The sequence below is a fragment of the Dromaius novaehollandiae genome, chromosome 3 (genome assembly GCF_036370855.1).
Source record: "Dromaius novaehollandiae isolate bDroNov1 chromosome 3, bDroNov1.hap1, whole genome shotgun sequence".
Lineage (NCBI taxonomy): Eukaryota > Metazoa > Chordata > Aves > Casuariiformes > Dromaiidae > Dromaius > Dromaius novaehollandiae.
The window spans coordinates 102,765,218-102,779,739 of NC_088100.1; the positions used below are offsets into that span (position 1 = coordinate 102,765,218).

The following is a 14,522-nucleotide window of genomic DNA, read 5'->3' on the forward strand; positions in this document are numbered from 1 at the left end:
TTTAAATTCTAGACCCAGAATTATCAAACACACTCCATTGTGGCCACCCAAGAACTTATGGAAGTTTTGCATCCTACAAACTAAAGTTACTAGAAAAACATACTAATGTATTCTCATACACCTGAATAATAGGAATGAAGGTCAGAACAATCTCTGCTTAGCAAATAAGGAAGGAGCTAAATTATGGTATCAATTATTCTGCTGTAAATCAGAAAAGATGCCAGTAAAGCTAGTGGAACTGCGTGGATGTAAAACTGAACTGAGTGCAGAGAGAAAGAGACTTCAAGTTTTAAATCATCAAGAAAATAAACTTAGTTGCTTCAGTGTTTTAAAATGTCGTAATCAAGTGCAAAGCACTCTTCCCTAGCTTGTTTGCGATTCAAAAGGCTACAGCACAGAAACACAAAAGAATCAATGTTTCTTTCTCTTTCTGTTTAGAAAGTAAATGTACTCCAAAATATCTGAATGGTAAGGAATTATATTAATACTCTTCCACCTTTTGAGCTTCCCTGCCATCCCAGAGTTTTTGGTTAAGCTTGACCAACAGCTGTTTAAAAATGGGTGGCTTTAGCTTCACCTGGTCTCTAAAGGATGGATGTGCACCAGTGTGTGGGTGCAATTCTTGAAACAGCGGTTGGGGACAGGGCAGGAGATGGGAATCAGGGAATGACATAGGGATGGCAATCACTTGCACAGTGGGAAAAACCAACTGAAGCAAGCCTGAGGTGTGTCCAGTCTTTTGCTCAGGTGGGATGGGGTTGACAAGTTGTAGCTCCAGCTCCCTTTCACTATCTCACTAATGCACACCTTGTAAAACCACTCCAACGGCTTGCTAGCACTCTCAGAGGGATGAACTATCAATTTCACTGCCTGAGATGGAGGAAGGGCACTGGCTCAGCTCACACTACCTCTGCCCGGAAAGGCAATTTGCTTTACGGAGTAGCAAAGGTCTTGCAGTTTCCGAGACTACCAGCCTGGGGCTTTCAAAGGCACCAAATTCTCCTTTTGACTGAAGGAAGGGGAAAAAACCCTCTAATGAAACTGAATTTTCTCAGATAACAACAGTGTGCTTTAATCATTAAGAGAACAAGAGAGTTCAGTGCTATGCCAAAATAACCGAAGCAGCTCCACAGAGCTTATTGCTGAAGTTCTTGATTTTGTCAGGTTGCTGCACTGGAAGTTGGAAGAGATCTTTTCTCCACTTTTCACATCAAGGGCCACATAGTCTGACTATCTGTTCACCATCCTTCCAGACACGCACACCACCCCCAGATCATCTGGAGATGAAGGACTGTAACCCCACTCTCTCTGCATAATCCAGAGAAGCTAGGTAGATGAAAAGGGAAGTACATGCTGCCCTACTCCAAGGTGCTCTTGCTGCACTCCTCCAGCTTCTGGGGATAATAATGCCAGTCTGAAACACAATATTCACTGAAGCAGCCAGGTATGTTTACCCACCCACATGAACTAACTAGATTCAGACAGCCTGCAAAGATACTTCTCCTGGAGAGAAGAAAAACCCAAAAGATGAATACGAAAGTAATTATTAAGAAAATGTAAGCAATCAAATAAACCAACATACTAGGCTTCTACCCATTTTCATTGAGAAAATATTTCATTACTATCCTTTTCTAAATAACTGAAACAGCCCTGTTTTTGTAAGATTTTTTCCATTATGCAGTTATACTACAGTAAAAGAAATATTTGTTGCAGAAAGTTATTAATGGAAGTATTATTCCAATTACTTATGATTCATCAGCCACTACTGTTGTATTATCTGCAATTATTATTTGTGGTAATGATGAATAATGCTTTAATAGCTCTTTAAAGACAGAAAATAATATTTCAAGAGCAGAAATGACAAATTTCATCATGAGTTTGCTACATTCATTTTTTAACTTAACATAAAATAAAAAGTTTTTATCCTAGATTTGTTTAAAAAAAATGCTAAATACATCACCAGTCAGGACTCGTAAAAATTCAACAAGTGGTTACAATGATGTATTTATTTTTAAGACTGCATGACTGGAAAAAAACAATCATTATTTCCTAGCTTAATCTCTCCCTTTTGTGCTTGTAATTGCATATGCTTGCTTTCTCTTATCTTCCCTTGCTTTTGTTTTCACAGGCACCCACACAAGTTGTTCCCAGGCCAAGAGCTAGGTGCTAACTCTCAACTTGAAGTAGCTTTTAGTTACATGTCTCTGCTAAACAGGATTTACAATAAGAATGATGGAAGGTCCTTTATTAAGCAGTGTTAGTAAGCACCATTATAACTTTTCTACTTTTATTTCTCATAACTATTGCAATTTTTAATTATGACATTTTTACCCAGAACTGCCTGGTAAAGATACAGAATGCATCAGGCAATATCTTGGGTGCAAAGGACAGATGCACTGTGCAGTGACCAGGAAGAATGGTTCCTACAATCAGCTCCTTAGTGATGAAGCCCCCAAAACATTATCAATTACTTCTCCTCTCATTACAAATGTTCTTTCACAGTTACCTCACACACTTGCATTAATTGTACAATGAATTTAAGCACTTTCCATATGATTGCTATTATGGAACTGAGGCTAAAGAAATCTACACAAATTGGCAAAAGTCAGAGGCTGAGGCTTAAACAGACACTACTTGTACTATTCACTGTCTGTGGATAAAACAAGGTTGCTTGTCGCCGACATAACACCTTTCTTAAATTAATTTATCATAAATAACAACATAGATTGTAAGCCCTTGTGGCAGGCTCATGTTTTTTGTTTATACAACGCCTAGCCCCACTCGGATTCCAGGCCAGAGCTGGCTCCTCAGCTCTTCAAAAATATAACTAATAGTGGACTAACAGCAACACTAATAATCTCCCAATTAATGAAGAGCCTTGAGGGGCAAACAAGATTGATATGAATTGCCAGAGTGAGTAAGAAAAGTAAAAGGATGCATTTTAATTTGAACTTAAGATTTCAAATAGGTTACTGCACAGATGAAGAAAGAAAAAAGGTTTGAAAATACAATGGGGAACAGTCAGATATCCCACTTGGAATATTATCAAGAGTTCTTTCTAGAATAAGAACCCTGCCAACCCGTATATCTTCAAAGGAAGAAGAGTGGGCAGCACCATAGCAAGACTTTTTCTAAGCTGTTTCTACACGAGGGAGACCCTGCTACTGGCCCAGAAGACATCTGCAGGAAGCCTGAGACTGCCTCTCCCCATCATGGCAAAAGCCCTTAAGTCCTAGCGCTTCAGGGAGCCTCTTCTGAAAACTTTGTGATCTATATAGACTAAAGGTCAAAGTTTCATTTCTCTAAACTGTCTGCAGTGATGCTTATGGCATCTTATAGCTGTTCTGTCCATAAAAGCAATAATTAAAACAAATATTTTAACCAGTTTGTAACATACATTGGGGTCCTACTTAAAAAACAAAAAAACCACACACACGCACAGAGAACTATAAATAAAGGAAAGGATTGGGTCATATTCTTACAGGGCACATTTCTAGTAACGTTGAGTTACATTCTCTCAATAGCAAAATGGTATAAGGAGCTGTTCATTTAGCTATTTTTAATACTGGAAGAATTTACAACTCTAATCTACAGTGGCTGAGTAATGGCAGAAGAGGGGGATGAGGGAGCAGAAGGTAATGAAGATGTGCACTCAACAGTGCACCATCTTCTGAAACACAGCTCTTCAGATTTCATGTGCTCCTTCCTGCTTTCTCAGCCTTGCCAACACCCTCAGCCTTTATCAGAACAACAACTCTCCAGAAATTCCTTCAGTACTAGCCATAGTATTCTCACCTCTATTTTACACAAGTGATTAGTCCAAGATCCTACCAATGCTGAGATCCCCAGAAGAAAGCAGAGAAGAAAAAAAGAGGCAAAAAAGCCAAGAGCATTATTTTAATAGTAATACCATTATAAGATTTTGTTGAGATATGGAACCCAAAACTACAGTTAGTTTACACGAGGCCCTTTGGACAAGGGTTTCCATTCCACTGTCCCAGGACACACATCACAGCACATGTGACGTACCCCTGAGCTCCCATGCCTGACACCAGGCTTCAGATTTTCAGGGCAAAGGAGGACGGAGAGCGCTTGGCTTACACAGAGACGATGCACTCACAAAAGTTAAGTGCACTTCTTTACGGTTTCTCACGGAAAGGAAACATTACCTCAGCGAGTCGCGAATGCTTGTGAACGTTCTCTCCTTTCTGCACGCTTGGAGCAAGCTGCTGCAGCACGCCTCGGCTGCTCGTGAGGGCACGGGTCAAGCGAGCAAACTTTCCCCAACCTCGAGAAAATAAGCAAGATTATAAACATTACAAAGCAAAAGCTGCACGTGTACTATATAAAGCCTCTCCTCAGTTAATAATAATAATAAAGATTACAGCTAGGCAATCTGCTTTTGTACTGACCACAAGGGAGTATATTTTAACCAAACACCAAAGAAAAGGAAGTCACAAAAGAGATGTCAGGGTGGTAAAGTAATAAAATCCTTGACTACAGTGACTTTGTATTCAATGGCTCTACAAGACTGCTGTAACATGAACTGCATCATTTCTAAGGATAAAAGATTATTGTAGAGTGGACATTTATTAAATTCAGTGGCCAGATTTGAATCTCACACCACTGCAGAAGACACTCCAGGCTAATCAGAAGCTAAGATTAGAATCAGGCACAATGAGAATTACATCTGCCTATGACAACTGAATCTGGTCTCAGATGTATTGAGCAATGTATTGAGCATAACTTTGGTATAAACAAAGAGACATCGCATATTAAAAAGCGGAATAGATGAAATGAAACAGAATAGTCTATTTTATTCTCTCTAAACAAAAGTGGGAAATATACAAGTGGATTTTCTCAAACTAATAAAACATTTAGCAGATTCTGTCAGAGAAATCATATGCTGAATTTTAATTCAGAATATTTTTATGGTCATTTCAAATACCCTCCAAAAGGCAGCTCTTGAATAACAGTCACAAGAGCTAGTTATAAGTATGATCTTTATGAGCAATACTTTGCCATAACAGAAAGTCAGGCAGAGTATGCATCCAGATATTTTTGGTACTCTAAAAGGAAAGTATCAGTGCATTTGATCCCAGTCTTGGAAAATGCTAGCACCACCTGGGAACTGTTCAGCAGTCTCACCTCCTACTCCAGCTGAGGATGCTCAGCACTTCGCAGACTCAGTTCTTAATGGGATCCTGCTTCTGGAAAAAGCTCGCTCCACATTATGGTTTCATCACCAGAATAAATGATACTATTAGGAGTTACTATTTTTAAAGACCAGTCTGGAGTTTATCCCGTGAGTTATCTACAACAAGTACAAGGATTTGGGCAGTTAAAATATTGCCTAGTACTCTAAACATATGTTTTACACCTCACTGTGATGGAGTTTGCAGGAACATATTTGCTAACGTGAGAGATAAGCATCAAAAATCAGCAAATTTTATGAATCTGGTATTGGACAAGGTCTCCCAGGGCAGACCTGAAAAGGCAATTTGGCATTTTCTCCTTTAAAAAAATTTACCATACATCTCCAAAAACAAGAACAAAATCATATAATTTCTTCTTAGACCTTAAAGCACTTTTTAAAGAAAGTTTGGAGCTAGTGATTTAGCAGCTGAGCTGCGCAGAATTAACTAACTCTTTCTGGCAGTATTCAACAACAAGTAGATTGTGTGATTTCCATCCAGGCCAGATATTTCCTGATCAGTCCATACAAGTTCTGGTCCTGTACAGGAGTATCTCTCAGAGAAACAAATCACCCTGACAAATCGACAACTGAAGTCAGCTTACATCTGCCGTGACCTGACTCAAAGCTCTTGATTTTTCACAATACATTTCCACAGAAGTCTTCTTTTTCTTACCATGATAAATTAATACAGAGTATTCTTTCTCCACTGTACATGAAGAACTCCAACTACAACTGATAGGCTGAGGCCTGAAGGCCTTGCTACTTTCTTTTGTTAAAGCCAGTAGAGGTTAAAAAAAAAAAAAATGCATCAGGTGGGAGAAACCATTCATAATGGCCAATCTTGAGTTAATAATCAGTTATAAATCAGAATAGCGTTTGGGCAGCTAATGCAGCTACAACAATTTGTGCTAACCGAAACTTTCACTTTCATGAAACTTTTATACTGGTATCACTACATTTAGTTTCATGGAGTCACTCCTGTCTTACAGGAGCAAAGGAGACGGCTATCAGTGTCAGCGGATTTTCACTGATGTAAATGCAGATTGACGAGGCACAAGGGGGATTTGTTCCAAGGGGATATAAACAATAACCCAACTTTCCAAACTTGAACAATGTTTGATACAAATAGGGCGTGTTTACTGCATCCGAACACTATCAGGCGTCAATGCTGACCATGGTGCTGAAGCGAAGGGTTTCGTGTGCAGCACTGAGCCTAGCCAAAAACGGCTTTGCTTGCAAATGCAAGCCCTGAAACGAAACAAATGACAAAGTTCAAGCTTTGTATGGCAGCTCCAGATCAGCCTCCCTTACCACACACATGCTATCTGTAACACCAATATGGACAGACACTTTCACTAACCCAGAACAGCCTGGTGGGTTCATTTTCCTGGAAGATTCAAACCTTGATTCAAATACAGTCAGAGGACAGACTTCGAGTATATATTTTATTTTTATCAGTGAGTTTTCATAAACACAATGAGTGAGGAGGAAAAGGATGCTTCCTTTCCTCTCCCGAGCTTTCTTACACAAAAGCCATGACAGTCATCTCTGAGGCTATGGTTTCTGGCTATGAATGCTGAGTACCTGCAGGTACCTCACTCCTGCCAGGAGACATCTCCTTTTGAAAGGTAGAGCTCAAGCTATTCCTCTGTCCTCAGCATCTCCTATAAGCACCTCCCATGCCCTGTGTGTTGCAGATCTCATTTGTGGGTGCCCAAGTGATATGTGAATGAAGCGTTCCACAAACTAGCAGGAGATCTTTTACCCATGCACTCGGAACTCCGATCTGAAAACAATACAACTCCACAGGCAAGAGACTGCTTAGAAGCAAGGCTTTTTATCTTGGACACAGTGCCTCACCAAGATGATTACGTGGCTTTTGCACCAGTGCCAGATGCACTGACCTGCATCTAGCAGGCTGGGAAGATAAACCCCAAATCTCTCCATATATTGGGTACAGTACCTGAGAGCCCAGTTTGAAATTACACATTCCATCATGTGATGAAATGCCTGAAATACAGTGAAATGCGCTCAATCACTGTGCCTGTGTCTCAGGTTTATGACTCTCACCTTTAAGGAAGCACACTCTTCTCATATTGACTTTTTTTTTTTTTTAATAAAAGGAAGAAAGAAAGTGCAATTACAGTGGTCCCACACACAAGAAAATGAAAAAGAGAGAAAGACAGTACTAATCCTATTGAATGATAACTTATTTAATACTGCTGAAAAGGCAATAGTCTCTATTGAATTTATTGCAATTTGTCCTTTCAGAAGCCTGAAGGAAGACACAGCCTACAGCAAGTCAGGTATTTATCCAGTGAAGACGGGTCACATAATGGACTTAAGCCACAGAAGAGAACATAAACATTAAACACTAAGGGTCATGGAGCTGGTTACAGAAAATAGATGGAGGTTTCCATGACCAGGAACTAAGTTTCAGAAATGTGTAGGAATATAGGGCTAGGGACCATATGATATGAATTAGGAGTTCTTGATGATAATCCCTACATCCATTCTTTTCCTCTGGAAATAAGAAAATATAAGTTAAATTGAAATCAAATGACCATATTTGGTTCTCATAAGCATACATATTCCTCAAAAAGTCAAGAGCTCACATAGCATCAGAGAATGCTCGGAATCAGGAATAAAACATATCAACTGGATGCCCACCCCCTGGTTGTGCTTACCTGTGCCTCTATCTTAGATTCTAACCCATTTTTATCGTTTATTGGTCTCCCTTTTTAATTCTGTCCCTGCATGTTTTCTGCAAAGCAATCAGAAAGCAGTAACACATCCTCTGCTTCAAAAGGATAAAGAGCTTTCAAAATTAACACCACTGACTTCAGCTGTCCTGCATGCTATGACGCTCTTACAGCCTTTCAGCATCTCACTGCAGAAAGCTGAACAGAAATTGCTCCTGAAAACAAAGACGACAGACATGCTAGATGCCTGCCACAGAGACAAAAGCTATCCCAAGGACTATGTTTCATGAGGCAATATGGCAGCAAAATATGTCATTGTGATATTTAACTCATCAGGACTTTTCTTTAAGATACGAAGCTTCATTTAATGATCTATTAAGCTGAAGAACTCAATTTTCTCCATTTTGAGAGGAGCAGGATCTTTTGATACTCAATCCACTACAACATATATATATATATATATATATATATATATTTAGGTGGTTTGTTTCCTACCACTCTTTTCCATTTGATCATGGTGACTCACAAATTCAACCATTAAGTACTGTGGGAATTACAGAACCCTTGTTATGAGGTTGCTGATCCATGACTTGCACAATCCCTAGAGTTAGAACAAGGAGCCACTGCCTACTAGAAAATAAGTTAGTCTGGTCAGGTGTCTATTAATCCAAGCAATCAGACTGCCTGCTTTCCCACAGAAAAGTTTGAATGCGAGAAAACCAGCATTCCAGCTGTTCTCACCTCTGCCCAAACCACCTTTGTCTTCTTGCATACCAAGATTGCTGCCTACATCCATCATGCCTCTCTGCAGTCTTAACACTCTTTCCCTTTGAAACTTCATGACTAATATGGTCTTATTTTTCCATCTGGACTGAAAAAACATACCAAGATTTTTAATATTCTTACCACTTCTGTTTCATTTGTTTCTTTTTTAAAGAAAATATTTCATCTAGATGAAAGTAAAGCATAATGTAATCAAAATATTTCAAATACTGGCTCTACTGACATAAATACATCTTTAAAAACAGAACAAAAATTTAGACAGCAATGAAAAACAGAGAAACACAGAGAAAAAAAAAGGAAAAACTAGGTTGGAATATCCCTGAATTAAAATGAAAAAAGCAATCAAAAATACTATTTTTTGCGTAGCCCTGCTTGTGATGCAAAGGACAACATAGCTGCTAAAAGAAATAAAGCTGCTTCTGCAGAAGAGATGATAACTGATGATTTCTACAAAACGCAGGAGGTAATAAGAGCTAAGAGCCTAACAATCTTTCTCCCATATGGTTCAGTGATGTTGAATTTGATAGCACCTTTCTGTTATAAAACCAAAATAATGAAAGCAAAAACGTAAGATCCAAAACATAATTTCCAAACTTTTATAACACAGGATAGAATATGTTCATGTTGTATTCACACATGCAAAGCCTGTTAAGGCAAAACTTCTTACTAGCTACTCAGATTGCATGCAGAGATTCTATTTACTGTGTTCATAAAATGATATATTCCACTTTATACATTGTTCTCAAAGATCTGGTACTTGGTGTGTTATATCTCCAATTGAGAAAAAAAAACATATAAAGACAAAATGCATCAATTCCAGATATAACATATATTCTAAAATTCAGCAAAGAAGGTCACCTACCACTTCAGAAGCCAAATTTAGCAATGACTTAACTCGATTTTGCCTAGTTCTATTCAAGTAAACTTATTTTTTCCTGAATTTTTTAAAGGGGCAAGCATATGGGGGAAGAGTGGAAAGAGGCTGTTTAAAAAAATATCATCAACATCACTGACACACTATTTTTAAGTAGTTTTATTTAGAATGTGCTATTTTTAAAGCAGCTGCATTTAAAAGCAAATTTACTTAACTTCCATGACAGTCATAAAATAAACTTCTACTAAATTATCTGAATCAAACAACAAAAGAGAGTCCTTTTACATGACTTTAGAAATATTATCTATTCTGATGTCTGACATTATTGATAAAAAAAATTAAGAATGAAAAATGATACCAGGACTTCCTATCTTTCTCTGAGTCATCTTTGGATAAAAGATGCATATTAACTTTTGTGTACAGGTCAATCATCTGTCATTAGAGCTCAGCACTCTTTTCACTCAAGAAGTCACTACGTCACTTGTAGCCAAATAATCATGCTTGAAATCACTAGCTGGTGATAGAAAACTGAGATATACCACAGCCAAGCAGGTTCAGTCTAACAGATTAGCTGCTCTTCAAATTGGCCACATTCTTCTACAACAGAACATTTTTCTCTACATAGACATACAGACACTGATTTTGAAAAATTCAAATACTTCAGGCCATGTCCATCTGCAGCTATACAAACAGCACATACTTTAATAAAATATCTGCATACGCAGGACAGCCTGCCAGGTACTGACCAAACATATACACGTGAAACTGATTTTGTTTAAACAAACAGATTTTTGTGTTCACAGTAAACAAAAAGTAGTTGATAAATGCTGATTGAGGTGAAAGGAGGAAAAGAGAATTGATCCAACAATCAGCTTACAGTTGTTTAAATCAAACAGTGTCTAGTTTTAGATTTTCAGGTTGGGAGGTTTTTTTTTCTTTAGAATATGAGAAACATCTCTACAAAAATTGCTGTCTTTCAAAAACATGTTATGAACTTCCTATGTAATGCTGTACATACTGCAAAGAATATGCCCTCTTCAAAGCTGAGATCTATAAAAGCAGTGACTTTTAGAAAAAGCTAAGAAATAAGCAATTTTATCTTTCTTAGTTCTTCCAAAACATTTTTCCTTTTTTCTCCTCCATGAACCTTAGCCCATCACAGACAATCAGTTGTCTGACACTCCAGACCTTTCTTTTTTCTCTTGCAATATGTGATAGCACAATGAGATCTAACATTAAAGACATGGTTATGCAGGTAAAGTTCTTTTAATCGTTTGGCAAGTTAGTTCTTTTTTCCTAAGGAACTCTCACCTAGCCATTAAATGACTAACACAATATCACCTCCTGAGACGCGTGCAATTAAATTCCAAGCTAGCCCATAGAGAGTAACTTATGGAAGAGGGAAAGGAGTAGGGGATAAGCTAAGGAATAGAAGAGAATGTGCAATTTCACTTGCATCATCTTCCAATTTGTGCATGTAGCAACAGTGAACCCTACCAGCATGAAATGACAACTTTGTAATTTTAAGAGGTTCAGAAGCAGTATTTGGAAGACTCATTTAGTATATTAACTGTTCTGTACATAAAGCAGCACCACTCAGAGAAGGACTGCAGAGCCATGAATCAACAGCCTCTAAATGATGTGTCCAGCTCTTCCGCTTTCACTGCCTCTGTCTTTGTAGTAGTACTCACTTAGCCAGTTTCCATGGGCCAGATGAGGAAATTTTGCTTCGTAGATAAACTCCTCTGCAAGTTAGCCCACTTACACATAGGTTTAGTCCTTACGTTGCTTTAGATGTAAAACTGCTAAGTAAGTAATCCTACAGTGATTATCATAATCACTGTAAGAATAGCATGATCTGAAGATCCAACAAAGGATGAGACTTTTTATTAGTGTTTTCTTCCTTCAATATACTTCTCTGACAAACAAAAAAAGTTCAAATGCTTCCTCATGTTCAAAGTAAGGGACAACCTCTTCTCCTGAGAGTGCAGATCACTATCACATCAAGGATCTTCTGCGAAAGCAAAGGGAAAAGGCATAGCCATAATTCCTGAATGAAAGCTCCGCTTATCGACTGACTAAATGAAGCAAGGGCCTTCACTCTCAGCAAATAAATGAGAGCCAGCTTTACTGCATCGTGCTGATTTATCTTTGCTGTCAGTCCTCATCAAGACACAGTGAAGACCTATAGGTGGGGAAAAAATACTGTAGACCTAGCCTTTCCGGCAAAAATATGTATTTTAGTTTTATTAAAGCAGTGAAAAACCAAACAAATAGCATTAAAAGGAAAAACAATATATACATATATAGCTTGGAAGAGGGTATGTTTGTCAAAGTTATGTTTCCTTTTTCATGATAACAGGTGTTTCCACTTTGGGAAACTGCATTTTTAAAGAATAACATTTTGAGAATAAATGTAAATCAGTTCACCTTCACAGTAAGTTTCCTGTTTAATTTAATACTACAAATATTATTAAATACAACAAAAATGCAAACAACAGGAGAATTTATGTCCTTTTCTCCCCAGAGGACATACGTCTCTAGTTCTCCATATGGGTACAAAAGTTCTATTTTTGATAGAACCTGAACCTGTCAAGTTTATGCCTCTCTCACAGCCAAATTTGCTTCCAGGTTTTCAGGGTGTAACTCAAAAGAGTTAACAGCAAAACCCATCAGTGCTACTTCACTCACCACGACAGCTTGAACCCGATTCAACTTAAGTCAATGGGAATCTTTTCACTGACGTCAAAGGAAACTAGTCCAAAACTTTACTATAAAGAACACCGTAATAACGGTAAGTAAAGTCAATCCAAGCAGAATGAAATTATTCAAATCTTTGCTGGACTCAGACAGGGTTAACACCTCCATTTTTGCATAAAGTATCATGCACAATTCAGACAGGGCCCAAGACCCTTCAGTTGCCTCTAACATCAAAGATGCTCTTCAGCAACATTGTGATTGCTTGAAAGCCATGCTGGAGTGTGGATTAATAAAGAAATTAAAAGGAAGTGTAGCAGCTATGGGCTAAGCAAACCCCACTTCCTGAAGCACTTGGGGATTTATTTGGCAATCATCCTTTCCAGTGCAGGCCAGAGGCAATTTGCTTAGGAAGGCGGGAACCGTTCCTTGCACAAATACAGTCCTCGGTAGCATAGCTACAGGTTGCTTCTTCGGCTGTGGTACTTACAGGATTTCAGCTATTTCAAGACCAGGTCAAATGAACAGAAGCTGCAAAGATTTATAATTGTGAAAAAGACAAACCTTTACATGAATCATCCTCAATGGGCTGCTTGAAAGCTGTTATATCATTGAAAGTGCAAAGAAATAAAACCACTTTATCCTGCTCATTTCGAATTGGAGCAATTTTCACAAAGAACCAGACAGGTGTTCCTGTAAACAAACATAACAAAGAGTTGGTCAATTGTAGATAAAACAGTAAATGTGGTAGTTTAGATGTCGGCACTTAAAAGTCAGCCATTGGTAAGTGTTACTTCAATGTTTTTTTGCAAACGCCTATTAGGTAAAATGACAAAACAGCTGACAAAAGCATTAAGTTCTCCCCTCTGTCTCTGATTAGCTTTGTAATCTTAGGGAACCACTCACTCTTTCTGGGCTTCATCTGCAAAGCAAATACATGAATGAAGTGTTTTGAGATCTCCTGATAAGAGTTCCATTTATGTTGAAAGGGTGCACACAGCACAGTCTTGCTGGCTCTTTGCAAGACTTGAGGACAGGCCAAGAGTGCCTATCATATCACATATCACCATAATACAGACTCTCTCAGCTCAAGAGCATAGCCAGTCTGATGGATCTTATACTTAGGCTCCCTGCAGCCAGGGAGCATCGTCCCTTAACAGCTATGCCAGCCCACCCCCAGCTTCAAGAGCCGGGGTCTGTGAGCTCTGGCCTAGCCTGCAGACCCTCCCATGCAAGGAAGGATGCTAGGGAAATTCTGTGCAAGCTGCCTTTCAGTCTGCCTTTTTCTGAGCCTGTTCCTACTTGCTCTAGTGTGAAGCAAGAGAAATTCCACTGAATTCAGGACCAAACAAGCCATCAGGACCAGGCCATAGGCTGTGAATGACAGTAAGTTATACTTTTCTAGTTACTTCAGTGAATGAACTACTAATGAAACTCCTTAAGAGACAGGATCCTGTACGTCACGGAAAAGTATGCACCCTGGTAATGACCCAGATGTCACTGTCTATTCTTCTTGCCATCCACCTTGACAGATCACCTTGAGGAAGGAAACTTGTCAGTCAGCCCTGCCTTTCTATATTTCTGGTGGTTCTGCTGAGAAGATACTAGTGATAGAACTAGACAGATAGTGAGTACAAGCAGGTCGGAGGGCTCAGGAAAACACAGCTGGGTCTGCGAACCCAGCTCTTGTTCTTGGGTCCAACCCAAGAACAAGGACCACTTGTTCTTCTTGACTGTCAACACAGTATAGGGAAACCTCAGGAAGTTCACAAGTTCACAATTCAGCAAAGCAAGCGAAGGCAGCTTTTTCCCAACTATGTTCATATAACAGAGCACGTTGCTACCAGTGCCTCACCTGGCTGTTTCCCAGCCTCTGTGCTCAGCAATCTTTTCTGGCCACAGAAAGCCAGGACATCTCCAAGACCCACGGAAGCTTCCACAAATAAGCTTGATTCTTAACACACCCCACTGTGCACAGGCAGCTTCAAACTCTGGCTGAGCTTCCATGCCATATGTACAGCCACCTCTACAAACAGCAGGGTATATGATGCATGGAGGCCTCCACTCACAAAGCAGAGTAAACCAGATGGAATCACTGATGGCTATTTCTGGACCATGTCTGCACAGCAGAAAGTATTCAGAGATCAATGTATTTTTAAGAGAATTAGAGTTCCTTAACACTCCCCTTCCAATAAAATATAAACAAACAAAATGCTAAAGGCAAGAAAAGATTCAGCAGAGTAACTGCCCCAGTAAAATCATCACTAAC

The 14,522-nt window shown here is 39.0% G+C and overlaps 1 protein-coding gene across 1 annotated transcript in view; it reads right to left on the bottom strand.

Annotated features, from left to right (window-relative positions):
• KCNH1 (potassium voltage-gated channel subfamily H member 1) overlaps positions 1 to 14,522 on the bottom strand; it is a 190,421-nt gene that overhangs the window by 153,524 nt on the left and 22,375 nt on the right. The window contains exons 4-5 of the mRNA XM_064509627.1: positions 12,818 to 12,946; positions 4,170 to 4,288 (exon numbers count right to left, since the gene is read on the bottom strand). Of these exons, the coding sequence (XP_064365697.1) occupies positions 4,170 to 4,288; positions 12,818 to 12,946 (248 nt within the window). The remainder of the gene's footprint in view (positions 1 to 4,169; positions 4,289 to 12,817; positions 12,947 to 14,522) is intronic.